Below are 24,829 nucleotides of genomic sequence, written 5' to 3' on the forward strand. Positions count from 1 at the left end.
ATGATTAATGATGCTGAGCAGTTTTTCATGTGCCTGTTGGCCATTTGTATCTTCTTTTGAGAAATGTCTGTTTAAGTCTTTTGCTTGTTTTTTAATTGGGTTTTTTTTTTTTTTTTTTTTTGCTGTTGAGTTGTTTAAGTTCCTTATATATTCTGGATGTTAGCCCCCTGTCTGATGTGTAGTTTACAAATACTTCCTCCCATTTTGTAGGTTGTCAATCTACTTTTGCTTTTCCTATAGCTATGTGACTTCGGACAACTTACCTAACCTAATGGACTCTTTGGCAAGAGGCAGGATGATATGGTGTAGTGGTTAAGGTGTCCTGGGTTCAAATCCCAGCCTACACTTAACTAGATGTGTGATCTGACCTCCTTACTAAAACTCTTGTGCCTCAATTTCCTTATCTAGAAAATGGGAAGAATAATAATAGTACCTGTCTCAGTGGGTTGTTATAAAAATCAAATGAGTGAGTGTAACTAAAGTATTTAAAACAATACCTGGTATATGGACAGGGCTTGTGAATATAAAAGTTCTGCTATTATCATCTATAAGCTCTAGGAGAGCAGAGATTCTACTATTCTTGTATCCTCACCTTTTAGCCTAGTACCTTGCTAGGCTATTGATACCTTGGTAGGTATCAATAAATACTTAGTAGATTGAATTATATCTCCTAGTATCCTTAATGTATTATCTGTGATAAAAGACAGTTGCCAGTAGTTGGACTCCAAGTGTGGTAAAGATTTTTGTTTTTATGGTAAATTAAATGTGTCTGAAATTTGTTTAATATTTTTCTCTTTCTTTCTATCAATTCCATGTTTTTCTTTTCCCAGAGTCAAACAGACGTATTACTGGAGGAGCTATGCAACTCTCTTTTACACAGCTTACTATAGATTATTATCCTTATCATAAAGCAGGTGCGTATAACAATTTCTTTAAAAGATGTAAATCTTGATTCAAAATTACATAGCCAATTAATTTATTTTATTTCATTTTATTTTATTTTATTTTAATTTAGTTTGTTAAGGAGAAAAGAGACCAAGAGGTCTTTATTAGTTTTCTCCTGGCAGTGTTTTACCAAGAAAATAGAATTGCCATAAAAATATTCACACATTTTATGTTGAAGTTTATGTAGATTATTGAAAACTATAATTGTTAGAAATTGACAGTTTGCTAAATAACTAATTTAAACCTTTAAAAAACCAGAATACAGAGAACTGACATGCATTTGTGCTAGACATGCATTTTGTTGTGACAAAAACAAGTCATTAATACGTTTTGAATTTTTAATGATATATTTATATATGTAAAAGTCAGAAAAGGATAACAGTAGGTTTACCTAACTTATAAGATTACTGATTTAATAGGCTTTATAGTAATCAAGTATTGAAAGGTTCTTTTCTCCCAAATAGTAAAAACAGAGAAAGTGGGATTGTTTATGGCCAAGTTAAGTAATTTGATCTTCTACCCATCTCTGCCTCATTCAGTGTGGTATGTGGCTTTTTGTTTTTGTAATTCACACAAATGAGGAAAAAACTATAGTGCTAAAAACTTTTCTGTTCACACATTTTCACCTACCAGTATTTGTCATTTCTATATTGGTACCTGACAGAATTTAAAGGTCGTACTATTTATTTTTATTTTCCTTTGAAGGATATCCTATCCTGATTCATATGTTACTTACATATACTTAAAATTTTTTAACTGTCGGAATTGTTCATATTTTGGGAGATGAAACTTTTGGTCATACAGATTTTATTTTCTTAACCCTTTTATGTACATATTGCTTTTGTTTAGATGTTACAGAAAAACCTAATATTTCTGGTTTTGTATTTTCTTTCCCAAAACTAATACAGTCAGCCCACTATATCTGTGGGTTCCACATCATCAATTCAACCAACCACAGATTGAAAATATTTGAAAAAAAAAAAAAATTTCATCTGTGCTGAACATGTACAGACTTTTTTTCTTGTTATTATTCTTTAAACAATAGAGTATAACAACTGTTAACACAGAATTTATGTGGCATTAAGTATCATAAGTAATCTAGGAATGATTTAAAGTATATAGGAGTTCAGATCCCCATACTGTCCAGCTGCCCCCCTTCCCCAAAAAAAACAAAGTATATGGGAGGATGTGCATAGGTTGTATAGAAATACTATACCACTTTATATCAGGGACTTGAGCATCTGTGGATTTTGGTATCCTAGGGAGGCCCTAGAATCAATCCACCATGGATAACAAGGGACGACTTGTATATATATATACACACACACACATGGATAACAAGGGACGACTTGTATATATATATACACACACACACATGGATAACAAGGGACGACTTGTATATACACACACACACACACACACACACACACACGAGTATATCTTTATGACTGATACCCATCTTAAGAAGTTTTATTGGTTTCTTAAATATTCTCATAATCATCATGTTATTGTTTTTATGGGTTAGGTTTTTGTTAGTCACTTTACAACAAATCTTTAATGAAAAGATTTTTTTCTTTGATGGTATTTTCTAGATTCTGTCTAATTGACCTTTACCTGGTAGTTGAGCATCCACTGAAGGTTGACTTTAAATTGAAACTTTGAGTGATATTCCAGCAAGAATGAGTTCTACGAAATAGAAACCCCTCCAGATTACTTGCTTTTAGCACTCTTTCTCTCTGTTCTAAATGTTTTATTCATATTATGGAGTAGTAAGTAGTAGGTGAAAGCTGTACATTTTTTTGAATATGAAAGATACTCTTGAGATAATGACTAAATCTCATTGGAAGCATTACTATAATAGAGAAAATGAAAATTGTGAATTTTTCAGTGAAATATCTGTTATTCATTTTACAGGAGATAGTTGTAATCATTGGATGTATTTTAGTGATGCAACAAAAACAAAAAATGGATGGGCCAATGATTTGTTACATGAATTTGACTGCAATGTTGAAATGCTTAAACAGGCTGTGAAGGATCATAATGTAGGTTCACCTCCCAAATCCCCGACACATGCCTCTCCCCAGCACACACAAACAGGTATTTTACCTATAACAACGTTATAGCATTACCCTAATGTTGAGAGAGCGTGTGTGTGTGATCATAATATATTTTCTGTAAATAAGTATTATTTTGTATTAATGTCTAAAAATTCTGCACCCTTCATTGAGATTAACAAAGGCTTATGGATCAAATCACTTTTAAAATTAATGTAACCAATAAGAGTAATACCCAGGTAGAATTTTTCAGACTCTTAAATGGCTAGTATATCTCTCATTTTTAACTATAATTCCAGCTAAAAGTTTTTGAAGGAGTGTGACTTAAATGTGATATAAGTATGATTCCTGTTTAAAAAAGGATAATTATCACAATAACTTACATTCCTGTATTACTTTATAAAGTATTTTCACATATATTATCTTGTTTGAGAAATTAGTATTTATATATAATTCTAGTAGCTGTCTTAATAATGAAGGAGTGACTGTTAAAAATAATTTTGCAATAAATGAAAGGAGTTTTTGTTTCCTACAGAGAAGGACTACACTCCGAAAGGGACCTCTAGAACACCTTCAGTATTATCTCAACAATCAAAAGCTAAGCTAATGTCTAGTTCTGTTGTGGTTAGACTTGCAGATTTCACTATCTATCAGGTATGTTTTATTTTTAAAATTAAATCTTCTCACAAACACTTTTAGTATCTCATACAAGCAACTCTAATAACTAATGTCACCATTTTATCTAAAAAATCTTGACCAGTTTTATGAAATGGCCAAATTAGATAGGATAAAAAATATCAGTTCATTAATTTTTGTTTATATGGCTACCCAGAATTAGAAACTATGAATTTAAGGGCACAGCCCAGACTGTCAGCTCTGCCTGAGACTTCTCACACCAGCTGCTAATTCTGGGGTTTCCTGAAACTACCCTCAGGTTCAGTAATTCATTAGAAAGACTCACAGAACTTATTAAAATCTATTGTATTCATAGTCACATTTATTATAGGGAAAGAATACAAATTAGAAACATCCATAAGAAGAAATGCAGAGTCTGGGAGGGTTCCATATGTGAAACTTGTCCTCAGGATATGTTAGCCTCCCGGTATGGATGTGAAACAATATGCATGAAGTATTGCCTATGTGGTTGAACTCAGTCTCTGGATGGATTGATAGCAGATGACTCAAAGCCCTCATCCTCTACACACAACTAAGAGTTATCAAGTGTAGCCAGCCCCACCCTTAGTTATCTTGTTAGCATAAACTGTCAGTTGTGGTCCCAGGGGCCCACCATGATTAGAAAATTCCTATTCCTGGTTCCCTACCAGTAGCAGGGACAAAGGCCAGACCTCTCTTTGGAGGCCAAATTCCTTACTACACAGTGGTCTCTATGGAGGAAACTAAAATGCTTTTTTTGCTTTACTGAACTATCAAGTATTAGCTGTACTATGGACATAATTTTAAAGCGAAGAACTCTGTCTCATTTATATTACTAACAACCTTGTTCAGGCTGTAATCACACAATATGGTCCAATATCACAGTCCTTGAGACCAAGACAATAGGATATATGACTTTAAAAAAAATAAATAAAGGATTTCATATTTGTGTAGTCATTATAAATTGTTCTGAGTTTTTTTTGATAAGTCTACAGCTTTGAAACTTAGTTTTATCTGAAGAGTTTTCATTTAACTCAGTGGTTCTCAGCTGGGCCTAGTTTTGTCCCCCAGGGGACATTTGGCAATTTCTGGAGACGGTTTTGGTTGTTGCAACTGGAGGGGCGTGCTGCTGACATTTAGTGAGTAAAGGCCAGTAATGCTGCTAAACATCATACTAACTGACAAAATTACAATAAATTTAAAGATCTTAGTTGGCTTTATTTCAATTCTAGAACAGGGCAACACTTCATTCCATAAAATAGAGTAAGTGTTCCAGTGAGTCCAGCAAAACAGGTTGGTTTTCTAGACAGAAAAGGCTGAAGAAAGCCGAAACAAAGAACAAAAAGCAGATTGGTCATTTCAGACTTCATTCCATAAAATAGAGTAAGTGTTCCAGTGAGTCCAGCAAAACAGGTTGGTTTTCTATACAGAAAAGGCTGAAGAAAGCCGAAACAAAGAACAAAAAGCAGATTGGTCATTTCAATTGGTTACTTTTCTTGTAAGGTGGCCACAGGGAGACAGAACAATAGAAAAATAATTGATTATTTAACATCAGGTTACTTCAGGCTGTCCTTTTTATGTAAGAATTAAAGCAGAGGGAACTTCATTATCATGCCTATTGAAGATTTAAACTGCCCTGTTTGAGAAATTGGCCGTTCTCTTTCTTTCCTGGTTTCTGGGAATGTCAGACCATAACTTAGTTTAGGTTTGGTGACATGGAACTTAGCGGGAGTGACAACATTTTGATTTCTAGTCTGGCATTTTGGGGCATAGTTTAGGAACTTAGTCCAAAACAATGGCCTCTTGTAATTTTTAACACTATAATGCGTAGCACAATTCCCCACAACAAAGAATTATCCATCCCAAGGTGTCAATAGTGGCAATTTTGAGAAACCCTTATTAAACAGTTGTTTTTTCATTATGCAATGCGTCTTTCTTTAATATGTGTATATATATGTGTGTATATGTGTATATATGTATATATATATGTATGTGTGTGTATATACATATATAGCAGCATTTTAAAGCAGACTTATACATTTTAAAATTTAAATAAGTTCATGTGGAAATGAGGGGGAGGAAACATCCATAATCTCTAATGATTGAGAGCAAAATACAGTTGAGAAACCCCACATACACAACAAATACACCAAAAACAAACAAAATAAAATAAAAAGTAGGAGAAAATAAAATAGTATGTTTATCCCAATTTGAATAACTTTTTAACTTAAAAGTAGAAAGAAACAAGCTGTTATTTATTAAAATAAATTGACACTTTGAATTGAGAAGGGTTTGTTTCCATATATGCAGGGAAAGGCTTTTTTTTTTTTTTTGTCTTTTTTCCGTGTCCGGCAACGGATCGCAACCCTCAGTGTCGCCCCCGTACCGGACCGGGGGCCGGCAACGGGATTGCGACCCTCGGTGCTGCTCCCGCACCTCGCTCAGCCAGTGAGCGGGAACCGGTCTGTATGTGGGATCCGACCCCTCGGGCGTCCGCCGCCGCGCTTCCCAAGCGGCGCACTATCCAGTGCGCCACCGGGCCGGCCCAGGGAAAGGCTTTTTAATTAGATAATGTTAGGAACTAACTTAAATTTATTAAGACTGTACAAATAATCAAAACGTTTGATAGGCAGTTTATCAAGAGGAAACACAAACCATTGAAAAAATACTTCATATGAAAAATATACACATTTAAAATGAAAAAAATTAAAATAACCTTGAAATACATCCCTAAGTCTGCTAAACTACCCTAAAAACCTTACTGGTTGAACTTTGGGGAAATTAGTATATACGCTTTTTGATGTAATTATAAATTAGCTGTTTGGGGGAGAGAGTGAAAAAGTACAACTAGAACCGTCAAACTAATAATGTAGTTTTTTGGGACAAATAGTTTAAGAGATCAAATTAGTAGAAGTATTTGTAGATATATTTAATTATTTTTTTTTTTTTTGGTAAAATATAACAGTTTACTATTATAATCATTTTTAAACGTACAATTCATTGGCATTAAGTACATTCACATTGTTGTGCAACCAACACCACTATCCCTCTTCAGAATTTTTTCATTATCTCAAGCTGAAACTCTGTATATAGCTGTATTATTTTTTATAATAGTAGAAAAATTATGGTAGGCAATTATTAACAACAACATACTGGAGAAGCATTCTCACCTTGAGGACTTGGATCTGTGTTCTGACTCTGCCATTTACTTACCTGTATTGTCTGATAGAATGTCATTGTTGTTTTCCTACCTTTTATTTTGATGCTCAAAATAATAAGTTTGCAGGGAATATTGTATAAAGTTGATTTTGTAATTGATAAGGACCCAAAAAAGGTTGTAAGTTTTCTGAATAGTTGGTGGGTATTATTTAAAAATAATTTAAGGTGAAGTTAAATGTATAATAAAGCTTGCGTTGGAAATTAAGCATTAGCAAATTATTGGAAGCAGTTTTAAAAGAGTTTGAAGTTGCATAAATTCTTTGGAAAGGGTTTTATTCAGTGTGACTTTAATATTAACTTATTTTTTCAGGTCTCTACAGCAGAACAATGTCGTTCTTCCCCCAAAAATATGATTTCCTGCAATAAGAAATCTCTGTATCTTCCACAAGAAATGTCAGCTGTCTATATAGAATTCACAGAATATTACTATCCAGATGGAAAGGATTTTCCAAGTGAGAGAATTTCTTATTCTGTTATTATTTGTCCATTATTTGGGAAGTTTTTTTGGGTTTTTTGCTAAGTTTTTGAGTTTTAAAAATGTGAAAAAAAGAAAATCTGTTGTTCTTTACTTTTGTTATCATTGTGTATATTACATAACTAGTACAGTAATTACACATATTATTATTTGTTCATATGTCCTTTTCCCTCACTAGCTTGTGGTGTCCTTGATGGTAGGAATCATGTGGTATTCCTGCGTCATTTTATTTGAGGTTTGACTCACTTTTGTGCTTAGGAACTGTTTGTTAATGAAAGAATGAGTGAAAATTAAGTTATTTGTTGAATAAGGTCATTTTTTTCTTTAGTATAAATGACCATTTATATCTTATATTTATATTTATATTTTATTTGAAAAATATATAACTAAAGTTGTCCTTCTTTACCTATAGAGAATTTTTTTGGCTGTTTTTAAATGCCCAAATGTATACTATTGGCAACTTTTAGCATTTACATTTTGTTAGAAACATTGAATTATGTGAATTTTTGTGTATAAGCTACTTTGGCATCCTAAAGTTAAAATGATTATATATTTGTGTTCTTTGAATATTAAAATTTTGTGCTGTTGTCTCAGTTCATCTAGGAATTCTTCAAACTAAAAGTTGCCTTTATTTGGTATCTTTTCCATTATTTTAGTTGAAAATCATAGTTGAGAAAAGGTATTTAGATGAAATAGATTTGTTATTGGAGAAAACAAATTTTATGTCCTCTCTTTAAAAGTGAAACTCCAAAATACTTAGACCTACTTTGCCTATTTGTTTAATATTGACTTAATATAGGTTTTTAGTTTCAAAAGGAATTTCTGATTGTTGGGAAAATAGAATAATTTAATCATACCCCCTTGCCTTAGGTCCACTTGGGGGTGGTGCAGTGCATTCTTTGTAAATAAGTTGTGTGTAGGTGGAGTTAGTGCGCATGGGCAGCCCCACCACCTGGTTGGCATTTACTGCCTCAGGAGTCCACTCCAAGCGGCCATGCTCTCCAACCTACGGCTTCCAAGGACCTGTTAGCCGTACACCTGTGTGTGAGGCGTCTGATGACCCATCCTGGTGTGTGAAGGGTTTGTGACCCAGTCTGTGAATGGGCTTGAGGGGTCTGTGAGCTCCAGACCCAGCCTTAGCTCGACAATTGGCCCAGTCGCAGGATTACGGGCAGGTAAAAGAGCTCAACACTGATGCTCATGCCTTAGTGTTTGTCTCTTTAGCTAAGTAAAAAGGCACCCTGGCTATTACTTTGGAGGAATAGAGATGTCCAGTTATTTTACTGCTTTATTCCTAATTTGTGCCAAAGTTCCGGCATCTAATCCTCACTATCTTCATGCTTTTTAACCATGTTTGGTGTGTTTTCTCATTTGTTTCTCTCACTACCTTCCTGACTAAAACGATGAGAAAACTAGGAAGGTTAAGATATTTGCTCAGCATCTTTTAGGGAGTAAAATGGCACAGTTGAAACTCAGGCATGGTCTTCTGAATATGAAGTCGTTTTTTGCTTTTTTTTGCCATTATATTACGGTGCCTCCCCAGGGTATTCAAAACAGCCATTTGTCTGTAATTAGTGTTCCAACTCCCCTCCCCCAAATAATTGTTTTCCTTAAATAAACATTATTGAATAAGTAATTTTTCTTCAGAGTTAAGATTAATTTCTAGGATTTATGACTTCTTATCTGTGTTTATTTCTACCAGTTTTATTAACATATACCAAGGGAATTATAATTCCATTGTATAATTTATACATTTTTTTCTGAAAAAAATTATAACATTTCTTGCCAGCAGTTTAAACTCTACCTCTCTAGATACCTAGTAGTGGAATTGCTAGGATATGTTTATTTGTTTTTCTTTTTTCTTTTTTTTTTTTAAAGATGACCAGTAAGAGGATCTTAACCCTTGGCTTGGTGTTGTCAGCACCACACTCAGCCAGTGAGCTAACTGGCCATCCCTATATAGGATCCAAACCCAGGGCCTTGGTGTTCTCAGCACTATACTCTCCCGAGTGAGCCATGGGCTGGCCCTTATTTGTTTTTCAATTTAACTTTGTGTCATGGAAATATTCAAAGAGAAACAAAAGTAGAGAGTATCTTGAACCCCCATGTACAGGGATGAATTTTCAGTCCTTATGTTTCTTGATATCTCTGTTTTGAACAATACTAAGTAATCAGACTTCGTAAATATATTAACTTTCTTTTATCATTGTGAAAGTAATATATGCCTGTTATGTTAAAAAAAAAAAGAAAAAGAAAATACCGAAAGTAAAAAATTGCCCTTAAGTCTACAACTTTGAGATAATTTCTGCTAGAACATAAGTGTTTTACTTTGCTAAGGCTACAAAGTACCACTGAGTTCCACAGAGTGCGTGTCTTAACAGAAATGTGTTTCCTCACAGTTCTGGAGGCTTAGAAAGAGGTCTGAGGTCAAGGTATTGGCAGAGTTGTTTCTTCTGAGGCCTCCTTGGCTTATAAATGGTCTTCCCTCTGTGTGTCTTTGTCCTGATCTCCCCTTATAAGGAAACTAGTCATACTGGAAAAGAGCCCACCCATGTGAACTCATTTTACCTTAACTGCCTTTTTTAAAGGCCCTATCTCCAGATATAGTCACATTCTGAGGTGCTGGGAGCTAGGACTTCAACATATGAATTTTGGGGGGACACAATTCAGCCCATACAGTAAGTATAGTGTTGTTAGTCCTGTTTTTAATTCATGTATTTCTTTTACATATTTTATTTTTATCCTGCCCCTTTCCCTTAATTGTATGAGCATATTTGAGGTTTCTACAAGCTCATTTTTAATATCTTCAATAGCTACATAATAATCTATTTCAAAAATAGACCTACAGGCTGTTTTAAACTGCATATAGATTTTTCTGCTGGCTGTACTAGGTTCCTTTCTTAGTCCCAGATCTGCTTGCAGGGTTCTTGTTTCTTACTGCGTTCTAACATTGGGGAATACATTTGCTCTCTAGTCATCTCTGTGGCTCCTCTTGTCACTCAGTCTATACATTGAGATTCTCTCTCCTTCCTTTTTTTCCAGATCATAATGCAGTCTCCTCAGCACCCCACTCCTTTCTATTCCCAAAGACAAGCACCTCAGTATCACAGTTGCATGTCTCTGATAGACTTGAATCATAACTTTTCTGGTTTTATATCTGTTACATGTAATAAACTGTGAACTTTTTAAGGAAAAAGACCAGACCCTATTTCTTTTTCTATTCTTTGTGCTTAGCATAGTACACAGAATGTAGTTGACATTCAGTGAATCTTTGCTAAAGGAAAGTGAATGAATAAATAACATAAGCAAAAAAAAAATCATTTTCAGAACATTGTTACACAATGATCTCTCTCTACTGGTATCCCACACCTTGGATTTATTTTTCTTTATTTAGTCTGAAATTTCTAGATATTCATATTTTTAGCTTTGGTAGAAGTAAATATGTCAGAATTTTTGGAATAAAAGATCTTCACCAAGATGCTCTGAAAACTAAATGGTTTTTATGTTAGAAATATATGTGGATTTTAGGAAGTGTGTACCCCCTTATTGTAAATATTAGTTTATTTTGGGAGAGCTAATGAGAAAGTTATTTATTTGATTATTCAAGAGATACTTGAGTTTTTGCTTTGCACCAAGCACTATTTTAGGCCTTCATTGAAGTGGGAAAGAAAACCATGCATGGTCCCTCCTCTCAAGGAAATCTCCTTAGCATACCACTTTCATAAGAAATTGGTCATTAGACTTTTCTCATTCTAGAGGATTCAAATTAAGATTCAGGAAGTAAAGTTCTTACAGAAATATATGATTGAGGACTATAACTTTGATGTGATACTTCATCATGAAGGTAATGTTTTTAGAAATTTGCTTCTTGGTGACTATAATCTTAGGAAAATAATTCTAAACAGTACTTATTTACACAGTAAGTTTTAGATTATGCTATATTTCAGTTAATGAAGTATAGAAAATGTTTTTTGTCTATCTATATTTGTTTGCTATTATTCACGTGTCATTTTAATTTTGAAAATAACACCTCAAAATTGTCTTAAGAAAGAATGCAACCTGTTAAAAATGTCTTTTCTGTTCTCGGGTAAGATTTAGAACTAACATTTATTTAAAAAATTAAAAAAGGGGCCGGCCCGGTGGCGCACTGCTACAGTGCGCCACTTGGGAGTGCGGTGGCGCTCCCGCCGAGGGTTCGGATCCCACATACAGACCGGTTCCCGCTAACTGGCTGAGCGAGGTGTGGGCGCAGCACCAAGGGTTGCGATCCCGTTGTTGGTCCCGGTCCGGTACGGGCACGACACTGAGGGTTGCGATCCGTTGCCAGACACGAAAAAAGACAAAAAAAAAAGGAAAAAAAAAAATTAAAAAAAAATTTTTTTTCTCCACAGTTCCATCTCCCAACCTCTATAGCCAGCTGAACGCTCTTCAGTTTACTGTGGATGAAAGAAGCATTCTATGGTTAAATCAGTTTCTGTTGGATTTAAAACAGAGTCTTAATCAGTTCATGGCTGTGTACAAGTTGAATGACAATTCAAAATCTGATGAGCATGTTGATATTCGAGTTGATGGCCTAATGCTAAAGGTACCTTATAAACAAGTGGCTGTGAGAATAAAACAATTTTTATGGAAGAAAAGTTGACAGCATTATAATTTCCAGGATTTAAGATGGGTGTTCAAATATAAATCAACCTCATTGTAACCTTAATTTTGATTTTGAAATTGCACATTTAATTTTGACTCTCAATTATAGAAGTTTTAAGAGACTGCTCCCCCCCTCCACTCAGTTTGTATATTTCTTACGGCTTTCCCCCCCTTATTTCTCTAATTTTCGTTTATTTTTATTTCTTTTACTGCTCATCCATTTGGATGTGAGCAGTAGAAGTAGAATTTTAATCAGTCAGTTTTTCTATTTCTTACCAGAACTGATAAAACTTTTATTCTAAGAAGGGTAAATGATACAATGAAGCTTTTAAATTACATCTGTTTTATTTGTTCCCATTTATTCTCCTATTAATATCTAAAGATAACAGAAAGTTGCTTTTTATAACAGCCAAGTAGTTGAAAATAGTAACTCATGAACATTTAAACATTAAAGGAAGGAAGTTTAAAAAAATACCAGTTGATATAGTTTAGTCAATAGAATAAGATTTGAACATGGATAAAAATTTCAGTTTCTAGGTCTGTTGCTGGTAGACTAAATTTATATATATTTAACTTCTCTGTAAAACGAGTTTAATAATATTCAACAATTGCATTGCAGAAATATTTTAAAGATCTTCCCAAAGATTTTATAAAATTCAATATAAGGGAACATATTTTATAACATTTACAATTATTGTTTAAGACACAAATATATAATGATCTTTACATTTTGTGAGTATGGACAGTATTAAAACCAGTCGCTTTGAACTCTTTGATATGAATATTTTGAGGACTGGGTTTAAATAGTTTGACCTATGCTCTGAAGTTTATTTTCTTAATAGGTTTCTTCCAGAAAGTGATTCTAATGACATCTATCTAGTCCGTCCATTTGATCATTCATTCATCCTCCAAATCACTTGGAATTAAAATATACTAACAAAAAATCCCTTTTCCAGACCTGGCACTTTCTTCTTTGTATTCAGACCATAGAAAACATTTAGTGGTTTTGGGCCGGCCCGGTGGTGCACTGCTACAGTGCGCCACTTGGGAGCGCGGCGGCGCTCCCCGGATCCCACATACAGACCGGCCGCTCACTGGCTGAGCGAGGTGCGGGCGCAACACCGAGGGTTGCGATCCCGTTGCCGGTCCCGGTCCGGTACGGGCGCGACACTGAGGGTTGTGATCCGTTGCCGGTCACGAAAAAAGACGAAAAGGAAAAAAAGAAAAAAAAAAAAAGAAAACATTTAGTGGTTTAAATCAATTTTGCTTTTTATTTTGTGGTTTATTGTGTGCAAATATATGTATGTACTCATGCATTTGCATACATACAGATATATGTGTGTGAATATGTTATGAACATTATTCATTTTTTGTTTTTTAAAAAGGTTGTTCTCTTCTTAGTGGTCAATTGTTTAAGTCCCTTTTATTCAATTTAATAAAATTTTGAGGGGGAAAGTGTTTTATGTTTAACAGGAAAATAGTATTTTCGGGGGTGAAATGTCAAGAATTCCTAAGCTAAGTAGTATTCTGGATTATTTTATCTTCAGGGTGTATGGATTTGTAAATTGGACTAGATTATTATTTTTTTCCTCCTTTAGTTTGTCATTCCTTCTGAAATGAAATCTGAATGTCATCAAGATCAACCACATGCAATATCTATTCAGAGTTCTGAAATGATTGCCACAAATACAAGACATTGTCCAAACTGTCGACATTCTGATCTAGAAGCTTTGTTTCAAGACTTCAAAGATTGTGATTTTTTTAGTAAAACATATACTAGTTTCCCCAAATCTAGTGACGGTTTTAATCTTCTACATCCAATCTTCCAGAGACACGCTCATGAACAAGATACCAAAATGCATGAAGTTTATAAAGGAAATATTACTCCCAAATTGAATAAACACACTCTTAAGACTTCTGCTGCCACAGATGTTTGGGCTGTATACTTTTCTCAATTTTGGGTAGATTTTGAAGGGATGAAAAGTGGAAAAGGACGTCCAATAAGTTTTGTAGATTCTTTTCCTCTTTCTATCTGGATTTGTCAACCAACAAGGTATGCAGAGTCAAAAAAAGAGCTACATACTTGTAATCAAGTATCTCTAAATGCTTTGCAAAGTGAGTGTAGTGATCTGGCTGACAGATGGAAGCGGAAAAAGCTCTTGAAAGAGTATTATAGTACAGATTCTGAGCCCTTGACAAATGGTGGTCAGAAACCTTCTTCATCAGATACATTTTTAAGATTTTCCTCATCATCATCAGATGCAGATATTCATGTGTTGGTTCACATTCATAAACATGTTAGTATGCAGATCAATCACTACCAGTATCTGCTCCTGCTTTTCCTCCATGAGTCACTTATTCTGCTTTCAGAGAACTTAAGGAAAGATGTAGAAGCCGTGACTGGCAGTCCTGCTAGTCAGACATCCATTTGCATTGGAGTTTTACTTAGAAGTGCAGAACTGGCTCTTTTGCTACATCCAGTGTGTCAAGCAAATACTCTTAAGTCTCCTGTTTCTGAAAGTGTGAGCCCAGTGGTTCCTGATCATTTGTCTACTGAAAATGGAGAATTTTTGTCTTCAAAAAGAAAACAAGTTAGTACTGGTATAAATCGAATTAGAAGTGTAACTGTTAATCACATGTCAGAAAATAGATCTATGAGTGTTGATCTTAGCCATGTCCCTTTAAAGGATCCTTTGCTTTTTAAATCAGCTAGTGATACAAATCTGCAAAAAGGTATTTCTTTTCTGGACTATTTATCAGATAAACATTTGGGGAAAATAAATGAAGATGAAAGTAGTGGACTTGTTTACAAAAGTGACTCAGGAGAAATGAGATCAGAAGTAAGTGACAGAAAGGATTCATCTTATACAGATTCAAGTAGTATCTTAAACTACAGAGAAGATTTAAATATACTGTCATTTGATGATGGTAACCCGAACATACTTTCAAATAGTTTAACTAGTAAAGGAAATGAAACTATAGAGTCAGTCTTCAAAGCTGAAGATCTACTTCCAGAAGCAACTTCAATCACTCAGAACCTGGAAATCGGTAAAGAAGAGGAACCTACAGTTAAAACACTTAAATCACAGTCATCTTTAAGGTAACAATGTATTATTGGAATATTTATTTTGCTGAGTGTGTTTGCATGTGATTGTATTTTGTTTGGGGGCAGAAAACCTTGTGAAAAATATAGCATTGTTAGAGTTAACACATGGAAGAGTAGATTTTTCAAAATATGAAAACACTTTGAGCTTATACTTTTAAAAATAATTTTAAAACTTGTGTAGGCTATGTACACATTTTTATATTGTTAGGAGTATTTTGTAGATAGAATTCTTTATATATAATACTTTTCTAATAATTTTGTTTGTTAACAGTGGAATGCCTAAAGAACGTTGCCCACCCAATGTGACTCCACTCTCTGTTTCATATAAGAACATGAAAAGAAGCTCCTCACAAATCTCACTGGATACCATTTCACTTGACAGCATGATATTGGAAGAACAGTTGTTAGAAAGTGATGGAAGTGATAGCCATACATTTTTGGAGAAAGGTAAAGTAATACAGTTGAAGAATTTTTATTGGGCTGGCCATTTAGCTCAGTTGGTTAGAGCGTGGTGCTGATAACACCAAGATGAAGGGTTTGGATCCTCGTACCATCCAGACATAAAAAAAAAAAATTTTTTTTTTCTAATTTTTTAAATTTTTGGCCACAAAATAAGTCTTTTTTTTTTTAAAGATGACCGGTAAGGGGATCTCAACCCTTGACTTGGTGTTGTCAGCACCACGCTCAACCAGTGAGCTAACCGGCCATCTGTATATGGGATCCGAGCCCGTGGCCTTGGTGTTACCAGCACCGCACTCTACCGAGTGAGCCACAGGCCGGCTCCAAAATAAGTCTTAATACATTTAGAAAGACTAAGATCATAGAAAATATGTTCTCTGGCCACAGTAACAGAAAGAAATTTAGAAAATTTACAAATGTGTGGAAATTAAACAACATTCTCCTAATTGAACAATGGGTAAAAAGAAAAATCACAGGGAAATTAGAGAGTACTTTGAGATAAAGATCAAAGTGCACCATATCAAAATTTATAGGCTGCTGGGCTCATGCAGTGCTTAGAGGAAAATTTATACTTATAATCACCTATACTAAAAATAAGAAAAATCTCAAATCAGTAATTTAAACTTCTACCTTAAGAAAAGAGAAAAAGAAGAGCAAACTAAACCAGAAGCAAATGTAAGTAGGAAATAACAAAGATTACAACAGAAATATGTGAAATAGAGAATTAAAAAACAGTAGAGAAAATCAACAAAACCAAAAGTTGATTCTCTAAAAAGATCAACAAAATTTGCAAACCTTTATCTATACTGACCAAGAAAAAAAAGAGGGAAGAACAAAATTACTAAAATCAGAAATAAAGCAGGCATTATTACATTCTGATTATGGTTTTTTGTGATGTTAAGATTTAGTTTCTTTCATTTTTATTTTTACATTTTTGTTTTACTGGTGGGTTTTTTTCTTTCTTTTATATTCGTAGTAGTGATTATCGTTTTTTGGATTCCAGATGCAGGACTTCCTTGGGGATTTCTTGTAGGGCTGGTTGTGTGGTTGTGAACTTCCACAGTTTTTGTCTGTCTGGAAAGTACATTATTTTTCCCTCATTTCTGAAGAATAGCCTTGCTGGGTATAGTGTTCTTGACTGGGAGTTTTTTTCTTTTAGTATTTTGAATATACCATCCCATTTTCTTCTGGCCATTAGAGTTTCTTTTGAGAATTCTGCTGTTAGTCTGACAGAGGTTCCCTTATAGGTGACTTGATGCCTTTCTCTTGCTTCTTTTAAGATTCTGTCTTTGTCTTTGAGCTTTGCCAGTTTTTTGTTTTTTGTTTTTTTTCAATATCACTAGCATGTATATTGTTACACATCATAGTTATTCTTTATGCCCCTTGTCCAATCTCACCCCTATTCCCTCTCCCTCGTCAACCCCCTCTCTGATTACCCTAGATTTCTTCTCTCCTGAAAGAATAATGGTTACTCTGTTGATTTGTTGTCTAGATGATCTGTCCAATGCTGAGAGGTGTGATCAGGTCCCCCCAAATTATCATAGAGCAGATGCTTCTTCTGTCACTCTGGAATGGGCTTTATGGAGAGAGACATCCTCTTTTTTTCTCTGCTGGTGACTCTCCTTGTGTCAACACACTCCAGTGGCTGGCAGATCATCTGTGTGCTAGTTGTGGCATCTAGCCACTTTCACAGCAGCCATGGTTATTGTGGTAGCTGTGGTGGGCCATCCACTTGGAGGAGATGTTTATGGCATGCTCCTTGGCACTGGCAGTGTGCCTGGTTGTGGGAGGGGCATCTGGCCCCTGGCTCCAGCCTTGGGTCCCCTGGCAGCCCCTGAGGTGCTGGTGGCATACCTGGTTGTAGCGGGGGACTCTGGTCCCCAGATCCATGCCTCATCCCTGGGCAGACCCAAAGTATTGGGTGTGTCTGAGCCAGAACTCAAAAAAAAAATTTATATATACTCACACAAATCTTACAAGGAAAGTCGTGTTCAAGTATTTTAAGTTATATTCAGAAATAATTGTTAATTACATTAAAAAAGAGACTTATTTATACACGCACAGTATACAACCTAACTTTCTATTGGTTGTGCTATTGCTTCTCCTAACCAGATATACCAGCTTCTTAATGACCGACATCCAGCAATTATTTGTATGTAGTCATCTAGATTATAAAGCAGCCAACATAAGGCTACCAGTCTCTATTATAGAGACTCCTATATCTGGAAATTTGATTAGGTGGCCTTAATTTGCATGGTGAATTCCCAGTTATATTATCCTATGACTAGAATTTTTCTAGACTTGGGCTACTGATTTACAAAATCAGGATTCTTTCATATACTTAATGGTATATGATGGAACTACATGATTCCTGCATTTCACTCAGAGGCATCCAATTCCCCAATAAAGACCACCTCGAATTATTTAGAAAGTAATAGAGGCATCCCTACCTGTAAGGTATTGGGGACTTTGAGACCAGGAATAAAAGCGTGGACCATAGTCAGAGAGTGGTTGCCACAGATACAGAAACATTGGAGACCAGAGACAAATACGAATTACTTTCTATTTGAAGGGAAATAAGTCTGTTGATGTAGTTGAAAACAGCTTAGATTAAATCACTAGTAATAGTATAATAAATATTAATATACTTACTATAGTAGTAGCTACCATTTATTGTCAGGTTCTCTCTTAGACTATTTTGTGCTGCTATCACAGCCTGGGTAATTTATAAAGAACAGAAATGTATTTCTTGCAGTTCTGGGGATTGGGAAGCCCAAGATCAAGTTGCAGGCAGGTTCAATTGTCTGGTGAGGGTTTCCTCTCCAGAAGGGAGGAGTCGGCAGAAGACAGAAGGGCAAGAGATGCTTCCATGAAGATTCTTTTATGAGGGCCTTGATCCCAGGGAGGAGCTCTCATGGCCTCATCACCTTTTTTTTTTTTTTTCCCCTAAAAAGATGACCGGTAAGGGGATCTTAACCCTTGTTGATGCTGTCAGCACCACGCTCACCCAGTGAGCTAACCGGCCATCCCTATATGAGATCCGAACCCGGGGCCTTGGTGTTATCAGCACCGCACTCTCCTGAGTGAGCCACGGCCGGCCCAAGACCTCATCACCTTTTAAAGGCCCCACCCCTCCCTTAATCCTGTCACATTGGCAACACATGAATTTGAAGGGGACACATTCAAACCCTAGCAGATGCTTAAGTAGTTTACTTCATTTAATTTGAACCACAACCCTGTAATAGTAGCTAACATTTATTTGAGCATTTGCTATGTGTTGGCACTATTCTGTGTGCTTTTTATATATAAATGCATTTAATCCTCACAAGAATCATCATTAATACACTATTACCTTCAGAGAGGTTAAATAACTAACCCAGCTAGTAAGTGGTTTAAATCTCGGTATTCTGGCTCTAGAGCCTATATACCAAATTGCCTCAACCTGTGAAGTGTGTTTATTATTATCCTCATTTTACAAATATGAGGATATTACAAATATGGAAACTGAGGCTCCTCAAGTTTATATAATTTGCTTATAGTCACATTATTGTAGGTAGAGCTGTGATTATCTTTTTTGTTTGTTGCTATAAGCTAACATTTACTAGGTACTTACTATACCAATTATGCTTTTAAGCATTTTACATGTATTATTTAATCTTCAAATAAATCTGAAGTAGTAACTATTATTTTATTTGGCGCGACACTGAGGGTTGCGATCCCGTTGCCGGTCCCGGTCCGGTACGGGCGCGACACTGAGGGTTGCGATCCGTAGCCGGTCACGAAAAAAGACAAAAAGGAAAAAAAAATAAAAATAAAAATTCCACTTTAATGGAGGGTTTCTGTCAAATGGTGAAAATATACTTCAAAAACAGTGTTCCTGTGGTAAATATCCCAACTTATTCTCAAAAAGTATTAGTAATTTTCTTCTTATTATTTCTCATTAAATAATAAATAAAAGTGACTATCACTCAATGTTGAAAACTTGGAAAATGTAACTACAATTTAGAAAATAAAAATCACCCAGAAGTCCCAGAATTTAAAGATATCAATTATTATTTATTTGTTCTACGAATTTTTGTATGTACCCATACATATGAGGGAACTTCAAAAAGTTCATGGAAAGATTTGTATTATATTTTAGTTCTATTTTTCCACAAACTTTTTGAAGTACCCTCATATGTGTATTTGTTGTCATATTACATATATGGTTCTGTGACCTGCTTTTTATCACTTGTAAGCATTTTATAATATTTAAATGCCTTTGAAAAAAATATGTATATATTTTAAAAGATGACTGGTAAGGGGATCTTAACCCTTGACTTGTTGTCAGCACCACGCTCTCCAAAGTGAGCTAACCGGCCATCCCTATATAGGGATCCAAACCCGTGGCCTTGGTGTTATCAACACCACACTCTACCAAGTGAGTCATGGGCCAGCCCTGAAAATAGTTTTAAGCCTATATAAAATGTCATAAGAATGTACCAGCCTTTTAATTATTTCCCTAATGTTGAATGTTTACATTGTCTATAGTTTTTCACAATTATAAAATGCTATAATTAATATAATTATTCATAAATTTTCATGTGCATTTCCAATTAGTCTCTTAGGATATATTCCAGCAGCAGACTATTTTTAGGATCTTGAAAAATGTTGACTTTGTGTGTAACATTTAAGTGATATGCATTCCTGCTTTTCCTTAACTCTTGTTATTCTCTTTATGTCAGAGAAATTTTCATTGGGAGGAGACTCTTAGATTTTTGTTTCGTTTTGTTTTAATTTTATAGGAAATATATGAATACTCTCTTGTAAAAAGATAATCAGATAATGTGGAAATATGTAGAGTAAAAATTGAAGGTATCACATTAATATCACCCTTACTGTAACCTTGACACTACTTCCTTTTCCAGAAGTAACTACCATCAAATTTTGGTATCTATACTTCCAGGTCTTTATTTATGTATTTTTATATACATATGTGCATGTCATATACATGTACATGTGTGTGTATATAAACTGATATGCATATGTATGTATATGTGTATATGTATTTATGAATATATATACATATTTTTGAACACACACACAAATGTATAGCTGGACTACCAGCCTACCAACAGGCTCCTAACTAGTCTCTTCACATCTATTCTTGTCCATTTGTAGATCATTCTTTATTCTGTAGGTAGAATACTCTTTTAAAAATGCAGATTTAATCATGTCAGTTTTCAGTTTGATCCTGATATCTTCTCATTGCTATAAGGCACTTAAGTCTGAAATCCTTAACATTACTGACAGTGCTCTGTGTGATGTGGCCCCAGTTTACCTTTTCTGATGTTTTCCCACATGCTTACTATATTCAGAGGTACTGTAGTGTACTGCAGCCTTTCTCTTAGTTTTACTGTGCCACACTTTTTTCCACCTCCGGGTCTTGCTCCTGTTCCTGGAATGCTCTTTTCTTTCTGTTCACTTTTGCTAAATATTATTTTATCAGAGAAGCCTTCTTAACCCCTGACTATGTTAGGAACCCCTTGTGAAATGCTTTTACTAGCTCCTCATACCACAGTCGTGTTTACATGCATCTTCCCTGGCCCATTTATTTAATAGAGAATTTATTGAGCGCCTACCATTTTGCTAAGCACTAGGTTAGAAGCTGATTATATAGTAGTGAATATAATAAAAAATTGAGGCTTCTGTTTTATATGTCTTTGGTCTTTCTAACCTAATTTTTCTATTAATTCATTTTGGGGATGTTTTTTAGAAGTATTGATGTATGTACAAAAATTTTTTAAAAAATTATCTTTTACCACAATTTGAGAAAAATTGAAGTTCAGCACACCGAGAAATTAAGGCAGCTAGATAAGGATGGAGAATAGTCACATTACTAATAGTGGTATTAACTTCATGTGAAAGATGAGTAGGAGTTGTTGTAGGATACCTAAAAGAGAAGTGAAGTGGTGAGCCTGCCCTGAAGTTACAGTTGGCAGAACACAGGCTGTGTTCACAAGTGGAAGATTTTTTCATTCTAAGTTTAAGCCTTTAGTATCTCTAACAATTTATTATGGGAAATATAATTTTCCTTTATTGTCTTTTAAACAAGGCTACGATTGAAAAAGAGTTGAGGGGATAGTCCATTTTGGTTAGATAAACATACCATTGTTGAATCATATGTAAAACTGGTTTTAACTTATTAGTTTACATTTGTATTATTTCAGGAATTGAAAAGAACTTGACTACAAGTTACCAGAGTCCAGCAGAGGATGTGACCACTGGTACACACCAACAGAATTATGGTGAAACCTCTCCAGATGCCATCAGTACAAATTCAGAGGGTGCTCAAGAAAATCATGATGACCTGGTAATCATTTCAGAGAGTTCTGTGAAGAGAAATGCCACCAACTTTATTTCATATTTGATATGTGTACATTTTAAGACATTAATATATAAAATGAGTTCTTAGATGATGGGTGATTCACTTTACTCCTTTTGTTGAAAGTGCTTCCTTCCCTCTTAATCAGTTGTTTTCCTCTGCATTTTATGTCTCTAAATTTGTTTTATTCATATTAAGGAGAGATTCTGTCTTTTTTTCTGTCTTGTCTTTGATCTATATTTTAGTTCCTGTAAAATACACTTTGAAAAATTTGATGGCAAAGAAGGTGGTCAGTCCTTATAGTTAGGGACTTTCTACAAAGGAAATATGTTACTGGTTTCTTTTAAGCCCTCCTGACCCAGTGTAATATTCTTTTGGAAGACTTTAAAAATATATTATACCCAGCTTTTAGTGAAACATAATAATTATATGTGTAATATAATTACTCTTTGTGACATAAAATATTTTCTCTTGATTGAATGAAATGGAAGGGAGCTGATGTTTATCACTATAATGTAACAACTGTGTTCTGCAGGTCACAAGTATATTTTTGGTTTGATAGGTCACAATTATATTTTTAGAGGTTAGTGGTAGTTTCCTGTATTTCTTAACTTTTGTTTTGATTTACTCGGTATACTAATGTTATTTATGCAATCATTAATAGATGTCAGTTGTGGTGTTTAAAATTACTGGTGTTAATGGGGAAATTGACATCCGAGGGGAAGATATGGAAATCTGTCTTCAAGTGAACCAGGTGACACCAGATGAGTTAGGCAATATCAGTCTTCGGCATTACCTTTCTAATCGTCCACTTGGTAAGATCTTTTTTTTTTTTTTAACTGTTTTTCACACAGAATACTTTAATATGATTTAAACTTGGTTATACCTTCATAAATGACTCATCAGCAGTCCTATTTTTGATATAATTGAATTCAAAGAAAGTTGCATTTATTTATAATAATAGTAATGGGAGAAATTTGTTCTTTTAAATAAACTTATTTCCATAAAGTGTAATCTATTGAAGACACATTCTTTGACTTCTTTTTATTTATGCTGTTGATAAGTTCCATCTATTATTTTTTCAGTCTTCTCATTCTTTGAGATAATTGGTCTGAGAAACATAAGCTCTTTTCTATAAGTAAAGAGTCATAAAATAATCCTAAAAGGTCAAATTTAGTTTCACACTGAAATAAATGTAGTTTCTGTTATCTTGCTTATTAGCAAACATTTCCTGAGTCTGGCATTGTATTTGGTATTTGGAAAAAACACGTATCCTGTTCTTATAGTCCTTCATCTTAAGATCAACAAATTTGCTTGGTCACAAAGGGATATAAGCAACAAAACATGCAGCATATGAAGAGGAAACCACATGAAACCACCCCCTTTTCAAAGTTCATATGGAGTTATCACTCTTGGTTTTAAGTCATTGGAAGAAATGAATTTATTAGAATAGTAGTACTAAGAAGTTGAATGACACTGTACATTTTTTTAAAATCTTAAAAATCACAGGGCTATAATATTTTTCTTTGCTGTATATACAGAATTCTGTATCTGATACATAATACATTGAAATAAATACAGTCTTGCATGATATCATATATGTATGCTATCGCCTCACATCTTGGGAATTGTAGATAAATGTGCCATTTGTCTATAAGCCAACATCAAAGAAAAAAATTGGCTCCTGGCTTTTTTCCATGATAGCCCTTGCAGTTTATGAGGTATCCACTAAAAAAAAAATTAAGGAATTTTATATTAGCAAGTGTAAATCCTAATAGCATGCAAAATGGAGGAAGCTAAGTAGGTATTTGGAAAAGTTTTATAGTGAACAAAAAATAAAAACAAAAAATGATTTGAAATAAAATTTCAAAACCTAGACCTTGTTCTAATAATAATAATGTTTTATACCCAAACCAAACATTTTCAAATTGTATGCTCTTAGGTTATTTGTAGTTACACATTTTTTTTACTGTTCTTTATAGTTCACTTAATACCATGTCCTATTACTTTGTTTTATTTTGTTCCTAACTGAAGAAATTATTTTGGAATGCCTTGTATGTATGGGTTATATAGTCAGTGCTGATACCTGATTTTTTTCCCCAACCGTCTCAGTTGGTTTTTTGAAGATAGAGAAGAAGAAAGGAAAAGAAAAGGAAGGGGATGGAGGAGTAAAGGGAAAAGAAAAAACAAAAATAGTTTAGCTTGAACATTTGAAACAATAATAAGCTGTACTCACCACAATAGTGTTTGAACTACAGTTTATGTACACTGCTGTAACTCTGACATGAACAATTAATATTGCAAAGTTGTTTTTGATTCTTTGGTTGTTTTTTCTAGTGTGGGCTTCTTGGTTTCTTTTAATTGGAAAAGATGGCATAATAGATCCATGGCATACAGGGTAGTAGGGAGGAGTTTATCTCTAGTCCAAAATGCTCTTTTTTTTTTTTTTTATTGAATATTTTTGTTTTTGTTTTTTAATTTTTATTTTTTATTATAAGCATATTCATTATTACAAATTGTGATTTTTCTTTATGCCCTTTACCCAAGCACTCTTTCAAATGATTTCTGGCTCTCAGCTTCCCGGAGTGTGTGTATATGTGCATGTGTGTAGACATAGATTTACAAAAAGATAAAAGGCAGAATAAAATCACATAAAACAAGTTGTTAGTTACTGATTTCTCTTATTGTTAAATCAACACGTTAACTTATTGTTTTTCTTGATGTAGGAAAGAACACTAACCACTTTCAATTTGTGGCTGTTTCTTTTATCTTCTATGTAAAAAAATAAAATATTTGAGTTTTCAAATAGTCACAGAATTCATCAGAATTGTATTTGAACCCTTATATCAATATTATTTATTTTGAATGTTAAGTAGTGCTAACATTAATTAAATATAGTTTCTGTTTCT

General features: G+C 34.3%; 1 protein-coding gene across 2 annotated transcripts in view; it reads left to right on the forward strand.

The window, feature by feature from the left end:
- Positions 1-24,829, forward strand: part of UHRF1BP1L (UHRF1 binding protein 1-like) — an 84,308-nt gene that overhangs the window by 40,014 nt on the left and 19,465 nt on the right. For both annotated transcript variants that reach the window (XM_008588780.1, XM_008588781.1), the window contains 9 exons: positions 831-914; positions 2,860-3,042; positions 3,535-3,653; positions 7,183-7,324; positions 11,739-11,932; positions 13,590-15,091; positions 15,369-15,544; positions 21,766-21,908; positions 22,585-22,735. In XM_008588780.1, the coding sequence (XP_008587002.1) occupies positions 831-914; positions 2,860-3,042; positions 3,535-3,653; positions 7,183-7,324; positions 11,739-11,932; positions 13,590-15,091; positions 15,369-15,544; positions 21,766-21,908; positions 22,585-22,735 (2,694 nt within the window). The remainder of the gene's footprint in view (positions 1-830; positions 915-2,859; positions 3,043-3,534; positions 3,654-7,182; positions 7,325-11,738; positions 11,933-13,589; positions 15,092-15,368; positions 15,545-21,765; positions 21,909-22,584; positions 22,736-24,829) is intronic.

Source organism: Galeopterus variegatus, unplaced genomic scaffold (genome assembly GCF_000696425.1).
Source record: "Galeopterus variegatus unplaced genomic scaffold, G_variegatus-3.0.2 Scaffold5031, whole genome shotgun sequence".
In the NCBI taxonomy this organism is placed as follows: Eukaryota; Metazoa; Chordata; class Mammalia; order Dermoptera; family Cynocephalidae; genus Galeopterus; species Galeopterus variegatus.